Source organism: Pholis gunnellus, assembly GCF_910591455.1.
Source record: "Pholis gunnellus genome assembly, chromosome: 16".
In the NCBI taxonomy this organism is placed as follows: domain Eukaryota; kingdom Metazoa; phylum Chordata; class Actinopteri; order Perciformes; family Pholidae; genus Pholis; species Pholis gunnellus.
The window spans coordinates 19,174,339-19,200,375 of NC_136543.1; the positions used below are offsets into that span (position 1 = coordinate 19,174,339).

Sequence of the window (26,037 nt, forward strand, 5' to 3'; positions counted from 1 at the left end):
CATTATTATGACATTTACAAGGCCAAGCTAGATGGATGCAGCGTGATACATGTGTGTGTGTGTGTGTGTGTGTGTGTGTGTGTGTGTGTGTTTGTGTGTGTGTGTAAGAAAATGTTGTCCACTCAGTGTGATGAAGCGAGCGCCTCTTCGAAGGAAAGTCGAAGAGGCTCGATTGATGTTTTATCGCACTCGGATGCAAACACAAATCCAGTCCTGCAAACAGAGTAATAAAACCACTTACGACTCCCCACAATAATCCTCTTTACATTAGTGATGTGCTGCTACTTATTTAAATTACCAGACTTTTGTGAGTAATACAAGAGTAATCTTACACTCTCCATGTATGCACACCTTTAAGACAATTCAAGATTTGTAACCAAGATACGCAAACTAGCCAAAGGTTTAGGCCTACTTTTTATTCGGGCATGTTTTCTTTTTCTTTTGATTATAGGCTCCTTTGTTTCAAATGAGGGATATAAATAAAATGCTAAAGTATGAAATACAATGTTAGACAATAGTGTGCTTTCAGCTTTGTGGCAACACTTTGTTTCACCCTGACAATGCCTCTGTGCAAAAACTAGCGAGGTCCGTAAAGAAATGATTTTCCGAGTTTAGCGTGGAAAGACCACCATCACCACCACCAACACCAGACGACTGGAGGCTGCTCTAGCAGCATATCATATGAATAGTTAGATATTTTGGGAAAGAAGCATAATCGCTCTCTTGTCGAGAGTTAGATGAGAAGATTGATATGAGAGCAGAATCAGTCTTCCCATTTAACTCTCGGTAAGAAGGGAAATAAGCAAAGAAAATGTATAATTCCTTTAATGTCAAAGGGTTTTGAGATGAGATCTTCAACAACCATGGGTGTAGTGTTGAGATGTTCCTATTCTATGTTCATGTGTCTACATATTTGTGACCATTCAATGTCTATACTGGCCAATACTGGCCTATTGACTTCAACTGATTGCTGTTATAATGTTATATTTACAGTACGGTATTTACCACGTTGATAGAATGTTTGCACAGACTGTAAAACACTCCTATAACTGCATTTTATCTTTATGTAATGTGGCCAAGGTTTTTCATTGACTCACATGTGACACTGAGAGCTGGAGGCTTCAGCGTCAAGACGAGCTGCTGACACGCATTCCAACGTTCCAGATCCTCGCGAAATCAATTAGGCTGATTGGTCGCAGCAACGATCATTTGTGACATTGAACACTGAAGTCTTCTCTCACAACTTGAGATTTGCAGCTTTAACAGCCGTTGTGAAGGAATGCGTGTGGGAGAGAACGATCAGGTGGAATGTGCATGATCATCACATTGACATATTTTGCTGCCGGTATGTTGTTGACAAGCGGAAGTGAACAACAAAATCTAGTCATGGAGCCATGAGGAGACGGCGTGACATGCAGTTGGTCGCGACACTGATCCTGTGCTCCACTCCGATCACCATGTCCCCGTGCCCACAACGAGAGCACAACATTGAACAATAGATTAAACTCTTATTCACCATTGTCTGACAAAAGTAGCTCCATTTTACTCTTCAGCTGCCCGTACTGGCACAGACGGATACACGGAGAGAAGAAGGGGAAAGTTGACGCAATGAACTCTGAAGTAACATTTAAAATCCACATTTCCTATCTCCTCCTGCTGAACATTTCATCTGTATATTTTGTCCGAACTCCTGTCCTGTGTCATGTCATCTGTCACATATTTTGCACTTATTTCTGAGAGACGGTGGCCACGATCTCATGACCATCATAACTCACTCATTCCGAATCATTGGCGTGCTAACTGGCCGGCTACAGCTAATGGGAGTTAGTCACATGTTGAGTTGTACGTCTAGGTGTCCTGTTTCTGGATAATTCTTTATATTGGTAGGGCATATATATAATCAACATTTCAACATTTGATATATAAAACGCATTGTGTTTCACAATAGGACCCTGAATCATAAGTATCTGTCAAAAAATGTGCTTCTGGCAGCACCTGTTGTATTAGATTTTACTGAAACTGTGACTAAATGCTGCATCAGAGCGTAATTTAAGATCTGTGGACATCTTAGTGAAACCAAAAGTGAAGCACTCACAAACTTCCCTGGTTGCTTAAGAAATACTCAAAAGTGAAAGCGCAGTGATTACCTCATTCCATGAACTGAGAGGATTCGGGTAAACTAAAACTGAAACCATCAGATGATTACATCCAAAATTATCATTCATATCTTTTTCTAAGTCAACATTTTTTTTAGAAAAGAATAACAGCTTGCTGTTGCTCATGTTCTTAATCCTTAACTATAGTAAAGTGAATATGTTTCGTGTGTGGGACTGTTAGTTGGACAAAGCAAGCAACTTGGCATTTTTCACTTTCTCTCTGACATTTTCGAGACAACATTAACCAATTAATCGAGACAAAAGTCAATTAGTGGGCTTATAAAAAGAACTGTTAGTTGCAGCCCTAATGGAAGCTTCTGCCATTCATTCACAATGTATCAGTCAACCTGGATGCGGTGTAAGTAAACGGCTACAGCGAATAGATAATAGTTATCAGAGTTTCAAAACTCATTCAGTCATTCCTATTAAACTTCTACGAGTCATTGTTTAGACACTAGCACAAACAACAAGCGCAAATGCTGTAATAAATCCATTAATTACTCCTCATTCTTGCCTTATAATCAGATAGATGTCTGATAGATATTCCTCATATTTGACTGAATACTCAAGCAAGAACAGAAGCAAATGAGCACATCAACAGTAACAGGCACACTGATAAAAGGACAGAAAATTATTTCATTTCATAAAAAAACATGTTTTTTTCACTTGTAACCCTATAAAACACTGAATTGAGCTGAACTAAATTAATTGCATTGCTGGGGGTCCTCCTGAGGGGCGGGGACAATTATGGAGTAAAGGGGCTGATTGGTCAGAGCTGGCGAGACGTGCCATCAGACTGGACGCTGATTGGTCAGACCTCAGCAAGGTCCCGCCCATGGGCGGCGCCTCGAACCTGCTGTATGTTGAAGCCTTGCGTTCAACCAGTGTTGAGTTTAGAGGGTCTCTCTCTACCGGGGTGACAAGTCTGACCACAGGAGCAACCGAGAGGAAGTACCTGCCGTTTGAAGAAGAAAAAAACAACCAAAAAAAAACAAAAACAACCAACTCTTTTCATCGTTCCACCGCTGGATACGTAACTCGCCCTGGGGTTTGGATTAACTTAAAAAGAACACTCTTTTTTTAGTTTTTCTTTTTAATTTGCTTTGGAAGACTCACACAACACAATGGGATCCCAGGCATCCAAGGGAGATGTGGCCGCGGAGGCGAGCGCTGCAGCCGCCGACGGTGCAGCTGTCAAAACCAACGGACAGGTAATTACACTCAGTGCGCTTTTTTATTTTTTATCAATGGAAATACATACGAATTGATACAAGTTTGATTTGCTCACACGGAAACGTTAGTTTAACACATTTAGTCGACGCTGAATTGATCAAACTTGAATGTGAGGACATTTTTTTGGGGGCAAGTCAGGTGGGGCTTTTACGCATCGCTGTCTCCTGCAGAGCAACCCAAAAAAACTCCCCCAAAAAAGAAAAAAAAAGAGCCAACTGTTGGGTTGACACGTTGAGATGAAGCACACGTTGAGTTATGTGTTTTTTTTTGTGGTTGAGCTTTAACCCAAAATCCGCACAACGTGTGTGATAGTGCCAGGCTTTAAAGGGGGATGGGGGGGCAGCTCGCGCGCACGTAGGCACTACTCCTCCCTGTTTAAAAGCACGAGCCTGGCTGTCGTCTGGGCAACAATTTTGCTTTCCAAAATGTCATCAGCGATATCTGTTTTATTTTGGCGTAGCTACATGTGATACTATTGGATCATTATGCATGTTAAATATTAGACATTATTTATACTTATCAAGTGATACAAAAATGACTTTATTATTAATTGTATCAATCGAGCAGAATTCGTTTCAGACTGATTATTTGGGTTAATAAAAAAAAACATCGATTGTCGGTGTTTTTTCATCCGTCTATCGATGAGCTCCGGTCTGGTCTTTTGTTGCGCCGACGTCTGTCTGGTACCCTGAGCGGTCTGCGAGGCGCTACCGCCGCCTATCGCCGGATGAGGGTACTGCAAGGCGTCGCCTCTGAGCCAGGCGACACGGTGGTTAATTGATGAGCACGACGCTGCTCTGAGAATACATGAGAAATGTACCTCTAAAATAGCCTCATGCATGTGCACAGAGGTTTTTTTATTACATGTAAACATGATTCTCTGTCTGAGCTTTAGAAACGGATGACTTATTCTGTCAACCTTTTTTTGTCTTCAGGAGAATGGACATGTGAAAACCAATGGGGATGTCTCCACAAAGGCCGATGGGGATGCTGCGGCCACCAACGGCTCGGCCGATGCAGCCAAGGAGCCCGAAGCCGGCGCCGGAGGAGACGCCATCGAGCCGGCGCCCGCTGCGGATGGAGAGGCGGCCAAACCCGAAGGCGAGGCTGCGGCCAAGGAGACCCCCAAGAAGAAGAAGAAGAAGTTCTCCCTGAAGAAGTCCTTCAACTTCAAACTGAATCTGAAGAAGGGCAAGAAGAGCGAGGCCGTCAAGGAGGAAGCGCCTGCTGCCGCCACCGCCACCGCATCCGCCGCCGCCTCCCCCTCTGAGGAGAAACCCGCCGAGAACGGAGCCGCTGCTCCGGCAGAGGAGAAGAAGGAGGAGAAGAAAGAGGAGGTGAAGGAGGAGGCTGCCGCTGCAGCCGAGGCCCCAAAGGCAGAGGAGGCTCCGGCTAAAGAGGAGGCCCCAAAGGAAGAGGCTAAGGAGGCTAAGGAGGCCAAGGAGGCCGTTGCCCCGGCCCCTGAGGCTACAAAACCAACAGAGGAGAGCAGCTCGACCCCGGCTCCCTCTGAAAAGAAAGAGTGATTGTACCTGAAGCTCACAATGAACTGGGTGAACTGTTTTTCAAGAGAGAGAGAGAGAATTTAAGAGCATATATATATATATATATTTATATATATATGTGTATATGTATACATATGTATATGGATATATGTATATGTAAATATATACACATGTATGTGAGAGACTCCTTCGACGTGCCACTTTTCGTCATGATAACAAGACGACAGACTAGATTCACTAGATCACTTCCCTGGTTACTGCTCGACATCCGGACCTGGACTGAGTTTTTAGGCTGTGGGCTGGTCGCTGTGTGGAAAATTGGATTTTAATGGCTAGAGCGCGAGCTAATGACACCATGAAGTATAGATGGATGAAGGATGGATGGAGTCAAAGCATCTTTTCCCTTAAAAAAAATCTGCAAAATCAAGATGCCTCCTCGCTGAAGGAATGAAACTAGAAACTAGGACACCACCACCACCTGAAATGACTGTTGAATAGAGCAAAAAAAATAAATAATAATAATAATAATGAAATCAGAAAATTAAAGAGACTCGCCAACTTTTTACATTCCTATATTTTAACCCAAATTTGAAGTATTTTGTGGTGTATTATAGAGAAGCATCTTAAAGATTCAGAGAAGCTATTACCTGTTTGTTTAAAGAAAAGAAAAAAAAATAGACAACTTTGATTTTTACCTTACTATGAAAAAAAAAGAACACTTAAGCTTGCTATGTTCACTGTCGCGGTTTGATATGAAGCAGAGTTGTTTATCTGTCGTATGTGAGCCTGAATCTGCTTTGTCTCTGTAAATACATTGGATTGATTTCTGTTCTTTATTTTGCTAATGTTGACAGATGTTTCTGGTTTTATTGTAAAGTTGATAATGGTAAATAAATGTTGGTTACCTGCCCGTCTGTGTGTCTTTATGGTTATTTACATCATGCATTACATGTGTTATAAAGTAGTATGAGAGGCCTGCCGCTCATATTAAACAGTGTTATAGAGCTGGACTGTCAACAAACACCCATTGGCAGTATTAGCCTAGTGAGGAATTAAGAGATTTAACATGTTAATTCATGCTTCATTGATTCTGACATCTCACTTTGCTTTGGTGTCTGCATATAAGACAAATGAAAGAATAAAGAAAAAACTAAAACTTAAATCGCAGCAGCTGCACCGTCTCCTCACATATTTCATCCTAGAACCCAATTTAAAGCAGCGTTTAAAAGATGAAACATCACATTCTCTCTTTTACAAACTAAACAATAAAATACAGAATTTCTCAGGTCACCTGTAGCCACAGTGGCTGCTAGTCAGCACATATAGCTTCGCTTTAATACGTCATTTTCACAAGGAACCGTCATTTACCACAAATATTTTAACCCCCAGGTGGTTACAGCACATTACAGTAGGGATAAAAAGGTTTATTAGAGCTATAAACCTGGTGAGACCAAACGTTGACATCCATTACTCTGCCCTATCATGTAAGTATCACTCACTCTGGCCCAGATTGAAACGAACATGTCAAGTCAAGTCCATTTTATTTATGCAGCCCAATATCACAAATCACCTCGAGGGGCTGTTCTATGCATAAAACACCCTGCTGTCCTCAGCGTAACGCAACATAAATCCTCCAACAAAGACAATAACACCACCACTAAAAAATAAAAGCCCATCAGCATCTTAACTGATGTGAGATTAAGCGTCAAATTATTCCATGTTGCGCCCCATTTGGTCATTTAGTGATCCTCTATAAAACAAGAGAACACCCACATTGGTTCGGAGTTAATTGAACACACCATCACTACCATGTTAGCTGCAGTGACCCCCCCCCCCCCCCCCCCGGCCCTCTATTAGTCGTATGGCCCCCGAGATCAGCACCATTACCTCTGCCTCCACCACTCGCTCCTCCTCCTCCTCCCTCACATCTATAATATCCCCTCCATTTGAGGCAGGCGACTGGCCTTCTGAACATGGCTAACTGAGCACAGCCGCCCTGCTCTGGATGGTCTGACCTAGTTCACATGCTGATATGATGAGTTCAGAGCTGAGATCCACATTTGGAACCCGGTCTTCAAACGATTCTGAATTATTTAAACAACGCTGTTGCCTCCACATGGATACAGCCTTCTGCCTCCTGACGCAGCTCAAACAGTAGATTTATTTTATGATAAGTGTCTTCAAAGACCAGGCAAAAATCTTCAACACTTACACCTTAATATTCTAAATACACTGGCAGCAGGTACAGTGAGCTGAACATTACTCATGGTTTAGTCTTTCCAGTTAGTTGATCCTCTATGTTGTTTGAACTGCTTACTATACATGGTGCTCTGTGACTGATCGGCTCAAGGATGCTGCATTTCTCATTCAGCAATGACGGAGTCTGCAGAGATTTGGACGAGACAGTCAAACACACGTGAGCTTACACCGCCGCCTGCTGGCCATTACGAAGCTGATCGCCTATTGTCTGGTTTCCCAATCTGTTCCAGTATTAAGCCTGCATCAATATGTGCATAATCAGTCTCATTGTGCACTGCTTTAGAAACAAAAGGGCAGTAAATGCTTTTAGAAAAACATGCATTTCACAGATTCTTCAAATGATGTATTCAGCTGTGTTTCAAGATGTACAGATATTGGCAAGAACATGCATGTGTGCATGTCCCCGTCTGACACGATTTGCCAAATCCCATGACCTACATTAGATACATCTGCTTGCAAATGCCATTTTATTCTATTTTCGGGTTGTCAGGCCAGGGACAACTGATGAAAATGAACATTTTACTGTTTTTTTCTTCTTCTTGATCCTCTCCTGTCAAATAAACGAATGAAATACAATAAATACGGAAATACGTTGTCAAGAAACATGTGAAACAAAATGTGATATTTTCAGCTTTTAAAGGTCGAGACCTGAATGGCTTCTTGTTGCCTCCTTGTTGCCACAATGGAGGCAATTGGCATCGGATACATGTATACTTAATTCAAGCTAGATCACTAAACCATCAATGAATGGAGAGGAAACCCATCTATACGTACTATATATGACTATATTAACCTATAAGGCTGACATTAAGGGTTATGAGATACATGCTGGCAAGGCAAGCAGTGTTAGTGAGGCCGGCTACTGATTTTAAGTCGCCCAATCAATAATACATTAACTGCAAAATTGGCAAACCAATAAAGTAATGGTGTTTTTGGTGTGACGTGGTGTGGGATGTCAGGATGGACCTGCATGCAAGTTCCACAGCATGTAGAAGTGGGGTTATTTTTAAGGATTTATGTCCTTGAGCACAATTACATGGTGCATGACACTGAACCCCAGGGACTTACGACTTCCCTGCAGAGAGGAACCACACTGAAGGAGCTGCTCAATGTATGTCATCAACTGATAGTCCTAGTTTACTGACAATCAATTGGTAGATATTACAAATTAGCTTGCCCTCTGTGTCACTGTGTTAGGCTCCAGTCTAGACACTGTCTGGTCGGAGAGAACCTCGGCGGGTCCTTTGGTTTGTATCACCGGCGCCTCCCAGCCGGGCGGGTCGAGCATCTGTGATTGGTTGACGGGAGTCTCGTCGCTGTAGTTCCCCGGTGCACGAGACGAGAGGAGAACCGGTGGGCACTTAACAGTGTGGAGTAATTGGGGGGTGTAAAATGGCGCTGTCTCAAGGAACAAAGAAAAAAGTTTGCTATTACTATGACGGTAAATATACAACGTGTGCATCTCAGTTTCTCCAGATTGAAGCGGTAGATGTTGAGGAAATTCAACGTGTATTTTTTTTTTTTTTTAAAGTGTGCAGTACGACCATGCTAGCTAGCTAGCTAGCCGGTGTAGCAAGCTAACGTTAGCTACACCGGCTAGCTAGCTAGCTAGCCTTAGCTTAGCTCGGTGTTCATCTCAGTTTCAAGTTATCCAATAACCAGAACAATGTATTTAATGTCGTTAAAATGCTGTTATTGGATTGTGGTGTGTGGATGTATGCTGGTGTTATTGTTCATTCTGAGAACAGAGGAGCCACACATCTAACGTCGCAAATCTCATCAGTGTTCTCCCAAATTGCTAAGAACTTCCGGTTATCAGTTTCAGTATTTAGAGGAACGTTATGTGTCGTTAAGTTTGAATGCATTTCCCTTTTTTTGCGATGCATTTGCACTCTTAAAGAAAATGCTAACGTTAGACATCGTGTGCACGTTAAGTGAAGAAAGTACCTTAAACGCTTTGTATTAAATGTAATCGAATTTCTTACGTTACTGACTTCTATCTCCTCTGCTGGCAAACATAGTCAAGTAGCATATGAATAATTCAAGCTACAGTCCAATAAATCTATTTCTATATCTCACATTTTAATATCAGGTCAGTGGAAGATTGTCCAAACATGAGGAGAAACCGTGCAATTAAAAACTGCTTGGTGGTCGAACTTTATGCACTGATAAGCTTCATACAGTCTGCAGATTAACGAGGCATGAATGGAGTTGCCTTCACACAGGAGAGCCTAAATGCATTGTAGCAATAGGTTTTCAAGCGGATTTTGTGATGTAAACCTGTCTGGGTGGTTATTTTCTGTTTCAGGGGATGTGGGGAACTACTACTACGGCCAGGGCCATCCCATGAAACCCCACAGGATCCGCATGACGCACAACCTCCTCCTCAACTATGGACTGTACAGGAAAATGGAGATTTACGTGAGTTACGTCACTCCACACAAGTCCCCGACACTCAGATCCGTACATCGTATATTACGTCATAGTCTTTAAAAAGTAAGAGTCACATGGACAGCAGTAGGGGTGATGGTACACATATTCATCATGAACCATTCACTATGTCGCATTTTTCTGTTTGATATGGTCCAGTGGTCTGTTAAGTACAGCCTTGTTAGTAATGCATGTGCACAACATACATTCAAAAGAGTGAGTTTGATCCAGAAATCTTTGGCAGTTATCTGCCTGCTGACTAAGATGTTTTAATTGTTAGTTTCTCACTGTCGTGCAGGTATTTTAAAATCCGACAAACCCGGTGGCTGCTGTTGAATGAACTTTGTTTCTGCCTCCAGAGACCACACAAAGCCAGCGGTGAGGAGATGACAAAATACCACAGTGATGACTACATTAAGTTCCTGAGGTCCATCCGACCCGACAACATGTCTGAGTACAGCAAACAGATGCAGCGATGTGAGTGTCCGCTTTACTCCCAATGGACGCCGAAGTATTCTTACTGTTCACAAATGTTGAATTTTGTTTTGTTTCTTTTTCTCACAGTCAATGTCGGAGAAGACTGTCCGGTGTTCGATGGTCTGTTTGAGTTCTGCCAGCTCTCAACGGGTGGATCTGTCGGTGAGTTATGCCAACCACACGCCCCCCCCCCCGATGCACCAGCCTCCAACGAGTGGGACATTTATGACATGTGCATGGAATAAATTGGAAGTAAAGGCCTTAGATTAAAGCAAGCTAATCATGTGCATGCAGCGCTGTCCAGGTGTGCTCGGAAAATCTATAAAGCACATTTAAAAATGTGAAGATGATAAAGGACATTTGGATCAACACACTGATGTCCATTTAACCCATATTGTATCTTTCCTCTGTTTAACTTTTTACTCAAGCTGGGGCGTTGAAGTTAAACAAGCAGCAGACGGACATCGCCGTCAACTGGGCCGGCGGACTCCACCACGCCAAGAAGTCTGAGGCCTCGGGTTTCTGCTACGTCAACGACATCGTCCTGGCCATCCTCGAGCTGCTGAAGTAAGCTGCTCTCTTCCTTTTTTTAAATAAAAAAAGCGCTAGTTTGCTGTTTTCGTCAATATCTTAAAGTGTCTTTGCGTTTTTAGAGACTAGTGCAGTGCTCGCTCAGAGCGGGCCGATTGCGTCGCTCGTTGACTTCGAGGAGTGAAGTAGAGTTTGGTTGTAGCGTTAGAAAATGTAGCAGCCAATGAGCCACGGACGACATGCTTTACTCAGTCCGCGGAGCTCTGAAGATGTTGTTAACTGGATGCTCTCTCCTCTCTAGGTACCACCAGAGGGTCCTATACATAGACATTGACATCCATCACGGCGACGGGGTGGAGGAGGCCTTCTACACGACAGACCGGGTCATGACTGTCTCTTTCCACAAGTATGGGGAGTACTTCCCCGGCACCGGAGACCTGCGGGTGGGTTTGTTGATTCTAATCCTCCTCCTAAGATCATCTGCGTAACACGTGTGTGTGTGTGTGTGGGGGCTGTAATTCAGTTCTCTCCACTGTGTGCAGGACATCGGAGCTGGAAAGGGCAAGTACTACGCAGTAAACTACCCGCTGAGAGACGGCATCGACGATGAGTCCTATGAAGCCATCTTCAAACCTGTAAGTCAGCTCTTATTTAGGTACTATCGAACCACCACAATCACTCTTTTCTCCACGGCTGTTAATGTGTGTGTGTGTGTGTGTGTGTGTGTGTGTGTGTGTGTGTGTGTGTGTGTGTGTGTTAGATCATGGCTAAAGTCATGGAGATGTACCAGCCGAGTGCTGTTGTCCTCCAGTGTGGAGCGGATTCTCTTTCTGGAGACAGACTGGGCTGCTTCAACCTCACCATCAAAGGTAGAAACACGATGCACTCGCCCTAAACCAACATGTAGAAGTGCTTTCGTGCTGGAGAATGCTAATATGTTGCGTGTTCCTCCAGGCCATGCCAAATGTGTGGAGTACATCAAAAGTTTCAACCTGCCCCTGCTGATGCTGGGCGGCGGCGGCTACACCATCCGCAACGTGGCCCGCTGCTGGACGTACGAGACGGCCGTCGCCCTGGACTGCTCCATCCCCAACGAGCTGCCCTACAACGACTACTTTGAGTACTTCGGGCCCGACTTCAAGCTGCACATCAGCCCGTCCAACATGACCAACCAGAACACCAACGAGTACCTGGAGAAGATCAAGCAGCGTCTGTTTGAAAACCTCCGCATGCTGCCGCACGCCCCCGGCGTCCAGATGCAGGCGATCCCCGAGGACGCCCCCCACCCGGACAGCGGAGACGACGAGGAGGAGGACGGCGACAAACGCGTGTCTAGTAAGAGGCTTCCACAGGCATAGATTTAGACAGGAAGTGGTCCCGTACACACTATGCGCTACAGTCAAGTTGTACTCTGTGGCTGTAAGTATGCCTTTCTGCGTTTCAGTCCGGGCCCACGACAAAAGGATAGCCTGCGAGGAGGAGTTCTCCGACTCTGAGGACGAGGCGGAGGGGCAGGGAGGAGGCCGCAGGAACGCAGCCAACCACAAGAAGGCCAAACGAGTGAAGAAGGAGGAGGAGAAGGAAGGGGAGGAAAAGAAAGGTAAGACTTGTTCACAGCTGGTGTTTATGAATATATCATCGTTCTGTAATAGCGTTGTGCTAATCGTTTATCTTTCTGCCTCTTAGAAGTGAAAGAGGAGGAGAAAGAGGAAGAGAAGATGGACACATCAGGGTAAATATAAAATCTGATTCGTTAACTATTCTATTACTGTGAAAACATCTCCTTCAAGCCAAAAAAATTTACTTTTGCCCAATACTCATTTCTACTGTTTGGCCCTTTAACACATCGTACTGTAGCTCAGTGTAACCTCCGTTATGAGCAGAACTGTGCTACGGACTGAAGAGCCGTCACTGTGATCACTGAGCAGCAGAATGAATGCATCAGCGCTGCGATGTTCACAGTGTGTCTGGTGGTTTGTTGCATAAACTCCTTCATTGTCTCTTTCAGACCAAAAGAAGAGGTGAAGACCACTTGAAGTGTGACACCAGGAGGAAGGGATGGTTGTCCTCAGTCCCCACTGATTCCTGTATTCTCCTGCTGTGACAATAGGAGCCTTTTTGTATCCCTGTTTTATTATGTGTTCTTATGGCCAAGCCTGGATTACACTGTAGTATTTACGTTTGTTACCAACCTCAGTGAAACACCGGTCCACGGCTGCTTATCTGAGCAACAGTTTTGCATCTGGAGCCTCTTGAAGTATAAAACAAATGACACACAGATCCTCTTTTCAAGTCTTTGTGTGAACCCGGTCTGCTGTGAAGAGACGCACTCAGATTATTCCTATCATGGTGTTGCAGATTTAAACAGGTTCGTGGGGCTCACAGTCGAAATACCTGCAGAGATGAAGATGATTTATAAGTATAGCGCTCGCGTGCAAAAAAAAAGGCTTTTCTGTTAGTTTTTAAACATCTATTTATGATACTGTAGGATAACCAGCATCTGGCTTGCTGTGTTGATTGATCAGTGAATGCATGTTTAGAATAATCTCGCCTTCAGCATGTATATATTGCTCCCTTTGTGCGGACAGGCCCTGATCTCTGCTCAGTAACTTATTTTAATGCAGCCCACCTTCCTGTGAACATGGTCAGTGTTTTCTTTCTTGTGGAAGCGTGAATGGTCGTGAACCTCTGCAGAGGTTTGGAGATGTTTGGAAGTGAGTGACTTGTTTTCGATATTTTATACCATGATACATAAAGGTGGAGTGAGCTGGTTAAATGGACCCTCTACATGTGGTTGTTTGGAGTTTTATCCTTGTGAAATGTGCATTATCATAACTTTTTAATAAAAAACTAAGTGATCCACGGTTTCTGTCAGTTTTGTTTACACACCCTCAACAGAAAAAAACAACTAATTATATATATTTATATATATATATATAATTATATTGTGCTTTTGGTTTAGATTCCATTCCAATTGAGATCTATCACAGAACTTATATTCAGTCATTTTATGGTGACTTGTGGAATCGCAGAAAAGAAATGAAATGAACTAAAATGTAACGTGTGTAGAACCAGATGTCGGTTGGAACGTCAGTTCATCTCCTTCCTGTCTGAAGCTGTGTGGTCAAAGTAATGAAGCTGAAACTGAACATGTTAGTGCTGCACAGAGAATTCTGAAGAAGCTTCTTAACATTTGTGGTCAGTGTGTGTTTAGTCTCTTACATCAGGCTGGAACGCCACACTGAGGCCGATATAACCAGTGAACCTTTTTGCTTTTTTTACAATATACTTTGACATTTTAATAGTTTACTAAATTGTCTTTGACTTATTCACTTTCATCAGACAATATACTTGGCTTTTTATGGGGGTTTTGGGACATACTATATTCTGGCTTTTTAGACATTATGGCTTTTTTTACATACTTTAACCTATTTTACAAAATTCTATACAATGACATCTTTATGGTACGTCATACGACTACTTTTATGAGATAAACTATAACTCTTTCAAGACATGCTATACCATCAGTTTTTTTCTGATATACATTACTATGACTAAACTGAATTTTTGAATATAATTTATTTAATAACAGAACTGTAACTTAATTGGTTGGCAGTGGCACAGAACCTTTTAGAATGCTTCTCCTTTATATTGCATCACATTGTCGACTGATTGAGAGTTCCATAAATCACGCATCCACGACTTGAATTCAGTAATTTTATGGTGAATTGGTGCGGAATGGCAGAACAGAAGATACATCAACTCAAATTCCACTTTGTTAGTAGAATCAGATTAATTAAAGAAAGTTGGGTTTGAAGTCCAGTCGCGATCGCTCCGAGGATCCAGGGTACGAAAGCGGCTTCTGATCCCACAAAGACTGTTTCCCGAGTGATGTTAGAAAAATGACATTAAAAAAACCACCAGAAACCCTCTTGTTGTCTCCGAGATGCAGTCCCGACCTCTTTACCTTTATTTGAAACAACGGGTGAAAAGAACACTGATTACAGATCAGTTCAGATGAAGGGAATGAGGCGAGGTGGTTAGTAGACTGTGGTTGCTTCTTCCTGACTGGACTGAAGCGGTGTGGGGGAAGGAGCCCGACTGTTTATGCCTCCAGCTCAAAGTCAAAGTACTGTGGGTCAAAGTAGTGAATCCTCGTGTATCCGTCTTCTCCTCCGCTGCTGTAGCTGGAAACAAAAAAACATTGTACAAAAGGAAATGTTAGCAGTGATACACACGGGGACCTTTGACCACTTTACATCACGGGGCAGCGTAGCGTCTTACCTCTTGCCATCGGGGTGGAACGCCACACAGTTGATGGGGCCGAAGTGACCCTTGACTCTGCCAAACTCTTCTTCATAGGCAGCATGGAAGAACCTGAGGGGGGGGGGAGAAGAAAAGCCAGGGTCAGCGCCTCGGTCTGGACCGTCCCTAGCAGAGTGGATACGGGACCAGATACTGTGCAACAGGCTCGTACTATCGGGCACGTTCATGTGGAACGGTGGTTCTTTCCTGACCCGTGGAGTGAACCTCGGGCACATTTTAACTCACCTGGCCTCAAACTTGCCGATCCTGGTGGAGGTAGTGGTGACCTCCATGGCCTCCTGTCCACCTCCCATCACCACCTGAGAGGTAGGGACCAGATCACGTTTATCATTTGACAAAGCAGGTCGTGAAACAAACGTGTACACGGTGACAGCAGCATGCACAGCCTTTTCCTCGTTTTACTAAGTCGGCACTTACGTGATCCATATCGGGGGAGATGGCAGCGGAGTTGACGGGTCTCTCCGTCTTGAAAGTCTTGATGTGATCCAGAGAGGCGGAGTCAAACAGCTGAGAGGAAACACAGGAGACACCCGACGTATGATGTCAGACAACAGGCAAGTTCAGATAAAAATCAGGTTACCAATACACGGATTATACACAGTATGTACACACCAAATCATTTCTGGTGTTATATAAAAACGTGACCCATACATTCACAACTCAACGAGCCGGGGATCTCACCTTGGCCGTGTTGTCCTTGGAGGCGCTGATGAACATGGTCAGATCCACGGACGTCTGGATGTCATTGATCTGCTTGGTGTGGTCCTTGGCCTTCTTGATGATCTCTCCATCCTGCCAATAAATAAACAGTCACTTTGAAGATTATGAGTTTAAAACAAATGTTTTTTGAAGCCACGCCTCGTCTGAAATCACACTTGCATTCTTCATCTTCTTAATCACTGCAATATATATATATATATATATATATATATATATATATATATATATATCTCTATCACTGGGACTTTAAGCCCTGCAGCCGGTGCCACATGAACACAGTTCAAAGACGGTGTCTGACCCACCTTGGCGCTGAACTGGTTGAACTCTCCGTTCTCGTGGCCAGCGATGACGAACTCTCCCAGCGGTCCCCACACAGCGCTGGTTATCTTGTGGTCATTGCACGGTAGCGACAGGTAGGGCTGGTTGTCCTCTGCAGGGACGGAAGCGAGAAACTCACTCGTTACACCACCGAGAGGAGCTGCATTTATCCTACCACACTAACAACAATCTCCTTTAAATATTATGTTCTGATTGTAAATGACTTCATACAGTGATGTGTGACACCATGACTTTGTTAAATACTGAGAGAGAGCTACATCCTGTTTCCTGCAGAGGAATATTGCAGTTTATAATTAAAGACAAAAAGGGAAAATGTGCCATAATGTCTTTACAGCGTGTGATGTGACAAGTTTAACAAGGACAACAAATTGTGCAGTGTGTGGTGCGTACCGATCTGCTGCGGATCCCTCAGGTCGAAGAAGTTCAGGAAGCACTGGTAACCCATCTGCTTGTCTGTGGAGAACATGATGATGTTGCCGCTGAAGTCGAAGCCGCACGTTCTGACGGCGGAGTTGGTGTTGAGCATGGCCAGCTGTTTACCTGTGAGGCACAGAGACACGGGGAGTTAGTGGTTGTAGGACACACGCTTTGTTCTTGGAGTGCAGCTCGTCTTTGTCTTTACACACCAGTCTGACAGTCCCACAGTCGACAGCTGTTGTCTGCGGATCCCGTCAACACGTTTTTGCTGTCCCCTGAGAGAGTGCACGTTAAGGAGCCCAACATGTATGAGAACGGCGACATCACATGAACGCACGATCGTGTGAACGTTTGAAATAAAACAACACAAACAAGTGTGTTTCTTGAAGAAGGATACAGTCACAGTCCACACACCACACGGCTCCTGTGTGTCCATTGTAGGTGCCGAGCCTCTCTCCGTTGACAGAGTACCACACGTTGGTTACCTACAGAAGGAGACATTATAATACAAGTTAATACCAAACACAACTGCAGGTGGAATAACAAGATAACGGCGGGGCATGTGTTCGTTATCTCACCGTGTCTTTAGCTACAGAAAAGAGCAGGTCTCCTTCTCGGTTGTACTTGATTTGAGTGATGGACCTCTCGTGGCCCTGAAGCAGGATGGGTCTCTGTGGAGGGAGGGAGGGAAACCTGTTAACTTGATATAACAGTACATCCATCTGCTTCAAATGAGGAGCAGATGACTCCATGAAGTGCTATGGCGTTTATTATTGGGGACAATAGGCGGTCGGTGATGACGAACCAGCTATAAATGTTATGTGTACTTAATTAATCTTAGCGTATTGTACACCAGTGCAGTTCAAACAGCCGGTGAATCATCTTACATCTCTCACAACATGCAGCTAACAGTCGTGCTAGCATTGGCTAATTCTTAAGCTAACGTTAGCCAAGCTAGATATGCTAGCTTAGCTAAACCGGAGCTAACAGTGTCAGCACGATGAATGTGTATTTATTCTGAGATATATAGATATATATATATAGCTCAGCTCGCGATAGACGGTCACTAATAAATATTCACAAACCATTTTCGTCAGCTGGGTGTAACCAGTCGACCCAGTATATTCACAGCGACTCCCGTTAAAAAAGAGAAAAGATCAGCACTCGTGTTTCAGGGCGCCGGAGCAGCGGCGGAAGAGGAAGATGACGCGTTTCCGGCGCACAAAGGCAACATCAAGTTAGCGCGCCCTCTGACGGTGATAATGTAGTTCTGCACCCAAATCACCTTAAAGCCCAATCCCTTCAGTTTAAAGGTGTTTAAATGGGATTTAAAGGAAATATAAATTGATTTATTAAAGGTAAAGCACACAATGTGCTATTAGAAAAAACCTGTACACCGATAGTAATATCTATAAACATTGATTCAATTCTGTGATGTGCATTTTTTTAACAATGAAAAAGACAAAAACTGCATTTCTGAAGACACATCAAATTCAAATGTAGTTTTGTGGTCTAAAAGTGCAAAAACTGCACACACCTTTCTCGTATTAAAACATGCGTTTAAATCGTAAATCCTTTCTAAATCAGCCAACAAACAACTGAAATACACACCATTACATCTTTTATTTAACAAGAAACAAAATATACAGGGCCAGATAAAAGTACTGCAAAAGACAAAAGAAAGGAAACATCTTTGGTTCCTTCTCATGGTCAATGAAGCTCCACGTCTACCACGGACGATTCTGTCCTGTGGGTCAATGGAAGAAACTACGTCTGCCATTTCTATTTCAATTGAAAATGAGTCTATACGTTGACGCCTTGTTACCAATGCTACATATGAAGTAGTACATAAGAATGACTGAAGAGAAACGCACGCGTGGGAGTCAAACCACGATTCAGAAGTCCACCAACGCTCCGTTTGTTCCCACTCGGCTCAGTCACTGCACCGCGTGAAAGCACCAGGAAGATGCACAACATTACGTTCAACGTCTTGACATCTATCGAGATTAATTAAGCTTCAAACCTAAGCAAAAAATAAAGATCTGCCGTGAGATATGTTGTCTGTTTATACAATACATCCATGCGAGACAGTGGAGTTAATGAATATACATTCTCAGCTAAGTGCTCGTCAGTTGAGACAGCCACAGGAAGAAAAAAAACAGACACGAGGCAAGCGTTGCATAGAGGTCCTCCAACGTTCTCTAGTAGAAACCTGATCACAAGCTTTACCAGGGATGAGAGGAGACAATCATAGCCATGTGAACCCCCCCCACACACACACACACACACACGCCATACATACCAATGCACAAAAACAAGCTCTAAGTCGTCATTATAAGGTTATAAGCAGACATGTAAAAAAATAAGGAAGGTTAGGAATGAAAAGTCATAAAGTGAACACATTATTACATTTTCTAAATGTGTAAAATAAACAGATCTATGTTATAGTGGTGCTCTGTAAGATACATACATTTAAACATCAGATTATGCTTCAAACAATAAATACACACGAGAAAAAAACTGCACAAAAGAAGCAGTGTGACGAAAACAAAGAAAATAAAGAAAACATTTCCCTAAAACGGTCCACAAGAAGTGGAAACTCTGAAACTAAAGAAAAGGGAAATGAGAGAAATCCAGAGTGACAAACGTCCTTCAATACATTTGTAGAATTCTAGATTATTTCTATGATATTAAGAATCGGACTGGCCACAGAAATGATCATCTTCACATCCCCGTTAAGACTTCATCTGAAAGAAAAACATTCAATTACTAGGAATGGATTTTAAAACATCAAACACACACATACATACACACACACACACACACACACACAACCTCTTGTCATTTACCTGCCTGCCTTGTGTCATCCCGAGCAGCACCGTTACTTTTTCTCGCCGAGCAGTTGTGTTTGATACAAGTCAAAAAAAGGGAATGTGCAGTGAAACACAGAGGCAGCCGGTGCATTTACATGCACATCATCAAGTAGTACTAATAATTAGATTATTACAGATTGATGCTGCCGTCATATAAACAGGGTCAAGTTAAGGTGTAAGTTGGAGCGAGTCTGATTTCTCTCAAAGCTTTTGGTCGACTGAGAGCCACAAACAGCAGCGTGTGTAACGTCACCTTTAATCATCACCTTAACGAGGTCATTCACAGTAACAGTTATGGTGTGCATGTAAATGTACTGACAGACCGTTATAAAGCCTGCAGGGCATGCTGGGAGGACACAAGTTAACCTTGCTATCTGATCTCATCACTTTCCTCCAGCTGAGGGGGGAGTGGCTTGCAGGCTGGTGGCTTCTTATTAGGTGGCTTGATGCTGGAGGGGGGGGGCGTGAGCAGCGTTTGCTTCATTCGGCGACGGGCAGAGCCCTCGCCTCTCCTAGCGGGACGTCTGTGTCACAGTGGCAGGACTGGGAGCAGGGGGCGGAGTCCGGGACGGGGAGGCTGACGGGCTGCAGCAGAGAGTCTGTGGGCGGCGGAGAGGGGGAGTCGGTCTGCGGGTCGGAGGCAGGGGGTCCCGCCTCCGCGACGGCTTCCTGACCGCTGAGGTTCTGAACCTTCTTGTTGAGCTCGTTGCGTTCCACCTTCAGGGCCCGTCGGAGCTTCTCCAGCCGCTGCACTTTACCCTGGAGAGCTTCAAACTCAACGTCCCGCACTGACTTCTGGAGACGACACACACACACACACGTTAGCCTTTATGTTGTATATGATATGACGGGTTATAAACATGTCGAATTACATATAAATAATTGGCTATATCACTTTATTACACACCACACACATCCATAATGTAAAGATAAATGTGAACAAAAGTATTGTTCAAATGCTGTTCTGTCAAAATCACAACTTAACTAAGTATTATTTATTTATAAGTATTGAAATAACAAAAGGAGAAGCTTACAGACTGTTACTTGGAGGAGACAAACATCTGACTGGAGATTTGCATGATCTGACTTGTATTTTTAAAAAGGCTGCCTACAGCTTTCATCCACTCATGCCGGTTAAACGAGCATAGTGACACATAATCACTACAGACTGTCATTTGAACTGTTCTTGATCGAATAAATCGCCTCATCTGAACTGAATATCTATCTGTATTCTAGCGATCTAAAACCCCAAAAAGCTGCTTTACCTCTTCTGACATCTCCAGGAGAGCCTTGTTGCTGCTCTCCCACCTGGACCGATACATGGCCGTCTCCTTCTCCAGCTTCTTGATCTTTTTAGTCATCTGAGACACAAAAGGAAACACGACCGTCACGTCCTGCAAAAAAGCGAATACGATTCGTCTTTCTCTGAATCTCACGCCCTCAGACGCTCACCTTCTCCATCTCCTGTTTGAACGTGGTGAAGACTTCATTGCTCTTGGACAAAGTGGTCTGAAACTCTTCGAACTTCTCCGTGTACAGTGAGAGCTGAAGAACAACAACAACACAACAGGTTTGATCACATTAGGATGCAAACATGATCACAGTCCGGACTGTAAAAAGGTGAAGAATAAAGGCTGATAGGAAACCTGCTGCTTGAGGTGAACTTCCTGCTGCTTCATCAGCTCACACATCCTTTGAGACTCCACGGCTTCTTTCAGCAGCTGAGGAGACGAATCGCGGTAAACAGGAGGACACACACTGCTTGTTTCTGTAAATGTGAGTCAGGAGGATAATTACAAAGTGTTTCTCTCTGTCGTGGCGTTCCTCCGACTCCCTCAGCAGCTCCTGAGCCTGCTGCAGCTTGGCGTCCACCAGCTGCTGCTGCAGGTCTTTGTGCTTCACCACTTTGTCTATGTGCTGGTCAGAGAAACACAAAAAGCCTGTCACACATCCAGTAAAAGGTATTCCACTTGCAGTTTGAAATCAAAGAGAACTACAGCACCTCAAAAGATGCCGTTGTGGAGGAACAGGGCGCACAAACCTCTTCTCGTAGTTTGTACTGTTCGTACAGCTTCTTCAGTTTCTCGGCCAGCTCCGTGTTCTCTTGTCGGAGGCTGGCGTTCCTCTCGTTGTGCTGCTCCATCTGAGCCTGGATGTCGTTCAGCGTCACCTGGAAGTGGGAGGTCACCTCCTTCCTTTTCTCCTCCTCCAGGCGCGTTCTTTGCATTCCCTCCTCCTGCAGACGGACGGAAGTTGAAGACGGAAGTGGAAAAGGATGTGCTGCTTGTTCCCACTTTGAAAAGCTGTCTAACCTCAGAGTCATCTTAAAAGTGACCAATTCTGGTAATTCAGTAATGCACATCTCATGAAGGCAGCTAATCTAAGGAGTCAGAGACCCAAAACTGTGTTTAAATAAACGGATAAATACACAGAGACTGGACCTTAGACAGGCCACAGCTGCAGGAAGTCATTTATGGGATGGATGCAGCAGTTAGGAGTCTACATGCAGGACGCCGGTGCTGTTCCGTTACCTTCAGAGTGCGGTTGTGTCTCTGTAGCTCCCTGCAGAGACTCTCCAGCTTGCTGCGAGCCAGCAGGGCTTTGCTGTGCTCGTTCCTCAGGTTGTCTTTCTCCTGGACCACCTGGTTCTGCTTCTTCTGCAGCACTCGCATCTGCTTCTGGGTGTTGCGGTGCTCCTCCAGCTGTCACAGACACACAGATGCATGTTGATGTTGTTCCACACGATTGGACGGATGATATTAAGACATGTTTTACCAAACAGCACGCCTCGAAAAACAAAAGGGTGCCGTGTGTTGATTACATGTTACGGCTCATCCGTTTGAGGTCATAGACACTCGTCACTTAGTAATATTAAAACAATACTATTATTACCGTACATTGCATCCTTTGGAAGGGGACGAAAGCACATGATGCTAAAACCACACGGCGGCTTTGCTTCTGCCTTCAGCCAATAACAGCGGACCCCTCTTCATCCATCAGCTCCGACACACAAACATCAGCTTCATCGAGCTCTCGTACATCCAAACACACACACGGTCTACCTCTCAAACGTTCATGCACACACACACACGGCCGAAGTGAAAACTCACTACAGCACACACACACAGCACCCAGTGGATCATGCGAGGTCATCATTAGTGCCGCAAAGTGCTACACGACACCCGAGCACGGGCTGAGTTCATTGGACAGAGATCTGCATTGCACCACTCTGTGTCTGACGACAGCAACTTCCAAGTACACTCCCGATTTACTAAGAGGTCCCGTCGACAGGCCGTGTCCTCACTCAGAACGCAGGTGACAAGTCGAGAAAAGCTTTTCCTCATTCTAACTGTATTCTCCTTTCACAAACACCTGACGACGTGTCCCCCTTACGACACCTTTATCAGACAGACTGTAACTGATCCCTTCAGTCACTGTCTGCAGTTCATCCTCTGAACGCCAGATTTATTTTGCAACGCCCGAGGTTATAAAACCGATATTACATGCAGAGCAGAGGGGAAAGAAAGTCCTGATAATTCACATCGACACTGGAAATGTTTTAAAGATTAACAGCGGTGCGTCGGGCTGGACTTTGCGTGAAACACTCACCAGCTCAGCGTACTTCTTACAGAGGCCTCCGAGCTTTTCCTCCGGGGTGCTCAGTGTGTTCAGAGTCTGCATGAGAAGAGTGATCTCTTTGCCTGCGTCAACAAGTTAAACAGAGACAGGACACAACCAGAGAGCCGGTTAGAAAACACTTTATAACTAGTCTCCAAACTGTTAACAGTTACTTCTGTATCTGTAATAAGCAAATATTAGAGATGCTCCTTACCCAGACCCTTCACTTTCTTCTTCTCCTCCTGAGTCTTCTTCGGCTGTTTCTGCCCTCCGTTGCCAGCTCCGTTGGCTTTGCCCTCCGGCTTGCCGCCCCCCCGCTCGTTGCTCAGGCCGTTGAGCTCGGGGCTGTGCGACTGGCCGTTGGGCACGGAGCCGGCGTCGTCTGAAATGGTTCCCCGACAGTATGTGCTGAGGATGTCCTCCAGCTGCCGGCTCAGCTCCTCGGCCATGTCGCATTGAGAAAGGGCCGCCGCTGCAACTAGACGCAGTGAAGGGAGGAAAAAAGGACATTTTTTTTTGTAATTCTTGGAAAAGTTGAGGCACTTGCAGTGAAGCTTCAAAGACATTTAGTCTTTAAAATAACTCCAAAAATAGCATTTTGGCTGATAAAACACAATGTGATCAAAACAAACGTAATCTACCAGTGTCTTAGCTGATGACTAGTGAGAAAGATGAACCAATTATTAAGGATTAAATATATCAATCATTGTAGTTATTGATGGTGATCTATTACAAATCAATGTACTCTAGCCGTCCACAGTGACAGGTAGACAACAACGTCCTCTCCCAACAGTGACCATCACTGGTTATCATGTCAACAACGTACAATGTACCTGGTAAATAGTTCAAACTTTACCTTCACTTCCTGCCTCGTCGCCTTGTGAAGGTGTGACTGTCTGTGTAGGTGTGTCTGTCTGTGGAGACGTGGCCGTCTGTGTCGGCGTGTCTGTCTGTGGAGACGTGTCTATCTGTGGAGACGTGTCCGTCTGTGGCGTCTGTGGTTCAGACTCTTTGGGGCTGTTGCTGTCCAAGCTGTCTTTTGCAGGTGACTCCGTCCCTCCTGGTGTCGGCGGAGTGTCCTCGCCGCCCTGGGTGGCAGACTCTTCTGTGTCTTGTTTTTTCATCTCTGGTATCTGTTGCAAGTAGAAAAAGACACGTACAGTTAAACTACTTCAGTACAATGACTTAAAACAGATACTGGACCGACTTTAAGGACACAGCCTCCTCACGTTAAACAGCAACTCACTCACCAAACTGACCTAAAGATCAGCAATTCACGTTGCCAACTGTCGTTCTCCGCGGTAGAGAAACGTTTAATATTGATATTAGCAACGGGTCATTTTCAACATACTAAAATATAATAGATATGTATATTCTTTATGAAGTTAATTTGTTCGTTACAGCAGATAAGCATTACATATTGAGTATAAAAATGCTCAATATCTACAATAAGAATAAGAGCAAAAAATATGAAATATAAAAAATGTACAATATATACAATGAAATAGAATATTATTAAATATCTAACTAAACAGTAGTGCAAAGATTGAACCAAACAAGCAATAATAGCTAAGTAGTAAGTGTTGATCAAAGTTAATAAGTCACAAAATATCCTCTTTCTGGTGATAACTGACGTTATATTTACTAGATTATTTGCATAAACACGTTCAACCACCACTCATTTGTGTGGGATTTCCTGTAAATTGGGTAAAACCTTCTCGTTACATAAAACTCTACCTTATGTGTTAACGTTACATATGTTTATAACACTAGCTTTAGCTTGTGTACTAACATATGCCATGACAAAGCTAAGCTATATGTCCTATTAAAGAGAGCCAGGTCCTCGCTAGCTTTCGCTTTACCATCACGTTAGCTAGCACCTGCTAACGCTCGTTAGCCTCCAGATGCGGCGAAATTAGCTTGTAAATTAATTTGTTTTTACCTCTAAAAATAAAGACAGACTACAAACGTACTCGTCTGTGAATGATATCCAGTGTTCTCTGATATGAGGGAGTTTGTTCACCTTCAGACTCAAAGGAGGAAACGTAGTGTGTGTCTGCGAACTGCGGGTTTCCACAACAGCGTGAGCCAGAAAAAAAAGAAAATGACTTCCGGTGCCAACTTTGGATTCTTCTTCTTCTTCTTATTTGTAGTTCATAAACGGCGGTTTACATCCCGACCTGAGGCTTTGTCGCCACCTACAGTAATATAATGCCAATTGCTATTAATGATAGATAGATACTTTATTAATCCCGCAAGCGGACATTTTTTTCGCTACAGCAGCAATATGTGTACAGGTAAATAAAAATAAAAATAACAAATATAAAAAATCAAATGCACAATATATACAACAAGAAAAACAGTGTACAATATTAGATATCAAATGCACAATATATACAATGAAATACACTAATATCAAATTAACTAACTAAAAGAACAATTACTAATGTCAACATTAACCTCAGTGCATACATTTTATAAATAATATGGATAGAATCCAGTAGTACAATATTTATTTTAAAAAGAGAAGCAGGACATTCTGATGTAGCATTTCAAAATTAAAGCCCTTCAAAATCTCATTCATGAGACAATTTGTCTAATTTCAGATTAGATATGAGAGGAAATGGTGCAGAATTCATGGTTCCATCAATTATGGCAAGTCGTCCGGATCCTGAAGCTGCAAAGCAGCCCCAGACCATCACACTACCACCACCACGTTTGACTGTTGGTATGATGCTGTTTTTATGAAACGCTGCGTTAGTTTTACACCAGATGAAACGGGACGCACACCTTCCAAAAAGTTCAACTTTTGTCTTGTCAGTCCACAGAATAAGTCTTGGGGACCTTCAAGATGTTTTTTTGACAAATGTGAGACGAGCCTTTGTGTTCTCTTTGCTCAGCAGTGGAACTCTGCCATGGATGCTGTCTCTTTCTTATTGTTGGATCATGAACACTGACCTTGATGGAGGCAGGTGAGGCCTGCGGTTCTTTAGATGCTGTTCTGGGGTCTTTTATGACCTCCTGGATGAGTCGTTGATGCGCTCTTTGGGAGTAATTTCGGTAGGGCCGGCCCCTCCTGGGAAGGTTCACCACTGTTGCACAAGTCCTTCTCCATTTGTTGATGATGGCTCTCACCGTGGTTCACTGGAGTCC

At 43.8% G+C, this 26,037-nt stretch overlaps 4 protein-coding genes across 5 annotated transcripts; 2 read left to right on the plus strand and 2 right to left on the minus strand.

The window, feature by feature from the left end:
• Nucleotides 1-3,073: 3,073 nt before the first annotated feature.
• Nucleotides 3,074-5,804, plus strand: marcksl1b (MARCKS-like 1b). Its single transcript, XM_079175747.1, has 2 exons — nucleotides 3,074-3,367; nucleotides 4,325-5,804. Exons 1-2 carry the CDS (start codon nucleotides 3,281-3,283, stop codon nucleotides 4,913-4,915), a joined length of 678 nt encoding a protein of 225 aa, XP_079031873.1. The 5' UTR covers nucleotides 3,074-3,280; the 3' UTR covers nucleotides 4,916-5,804.
• Nucleotides 5,805-8,481: 2,677 nt separating this feature from the next.
• On the plus strand, nucleotides 8,482-13,444 carry LOC306708775 (putative histone deacetylase 1-B). Its single transcript, XM_079176707.1, has 12 exons — nucleotides 8,482-8,594; nucleotides 9,462-9,574; nucleotides 9,943-10,060; nucleotides 10,148-10,222; nucleotides 10,489-10,627; nucleotides 10,893-11,034; nucleotides 11,134-11,226; nucleotides 11,352-11,460; nucleotides 11,546-11,926; nucleotides 12,036-12,191; nucleotides 12,278-12,323; nucleotides 12,600-13,444. Exons 1-12 carry the CDS (start codon nucleotides 8,546-8,548, stop codon nucleotides 12,625-12,627), a joined length of 1,449 nt encoding a protein of 482 aa, XP_079032833.1. The 5' UTR covers nucleotides 8,482-8,545; the 3' UTR covers nucleotides 12,628-13,444.
• Nucleotides 13,445-14,523: 1,079 nt separating this feature from the next.
• eif3i (eukaryotic translation initiation factor 3, subunit I) lies at nucleotides 14,524-17,610 on the minus strand. The gene is made up of 11 exons (XM_079176485.1): nucleotides 17,479-17,610; nucleotides 16,972-17,064; nucleotides 16,791-16,878; nucleotides 16,603-16,668; nucleotides 16,367-16,516; nucleotides 15,940-16,067; nucleotides 15,599-15,709; nucleotides 15,335-15,424; nucleotides 15,143-15,216; nucleotides 14,876-14,968; nucleotides 14,524-14,778 (listed from the first exon to the last, which is right to left on the minus strand). The coding sequence occupies exons 1-11, from the start codon at nucleotides 17,479-17,481 to the stop codon at nucleotides 14,697-14,699; spliced, it is 978 nt and encodes a 325-aa protein (XP_079032611.1). The 5' UTR covers nucleotides 17,482-17,610; the 3' UTR covers nucleotides 14,524-14,696.
• A 382-nt stretch (nucleotides 17,611-17,992) lies between these two features.
• On the minus strand, nucleotides 17,993-24,967 carry txlna (taxilin alpha). Of its 2 annotated transcripts, none has more exons than XM_079176450.1 (11): nucleotides 24,908-24,967; nucleotides 23,741-24,017; nucleotides 23,099-23,362; nucleotides 22,876-22,967; nucleotides 21,798-21,968; nucleotides 21,308-21,502; nucleotides 21,064-21,183; nucleotides 20,913-20,987; nucleotides 20,719-20,811; nucleotides 20,532-20,627; nucleotides 17,993-20,061 (listed from the first exon to the last, which is right to left on the minus strand). In XM_079176450.1, exons 2-11 carry the CDS (start codon nucleotides 24,006-24,008, stop codon nucleotides 19,747-19,749), a joined length of 1,689 nt encoding a protein of 562 aa, XP_079032576.1. In that variant the 5' UTR covers nucleotides 24,009-24,017; nucleotides 24,908-24,967; the 3' UTR covers nucleotides 17,993-19,746. The 2 variants fall into 2 exon arrangements, with proteins under 2 accessions (XP_079032576.1, XP_079032575.1); XM_079176449.1 differs by having other exon boundaries at nucleotides 24,858-24,953.
• Nucleotides 24,968-26,037: the final 1,070 nt, after the last annotated feature.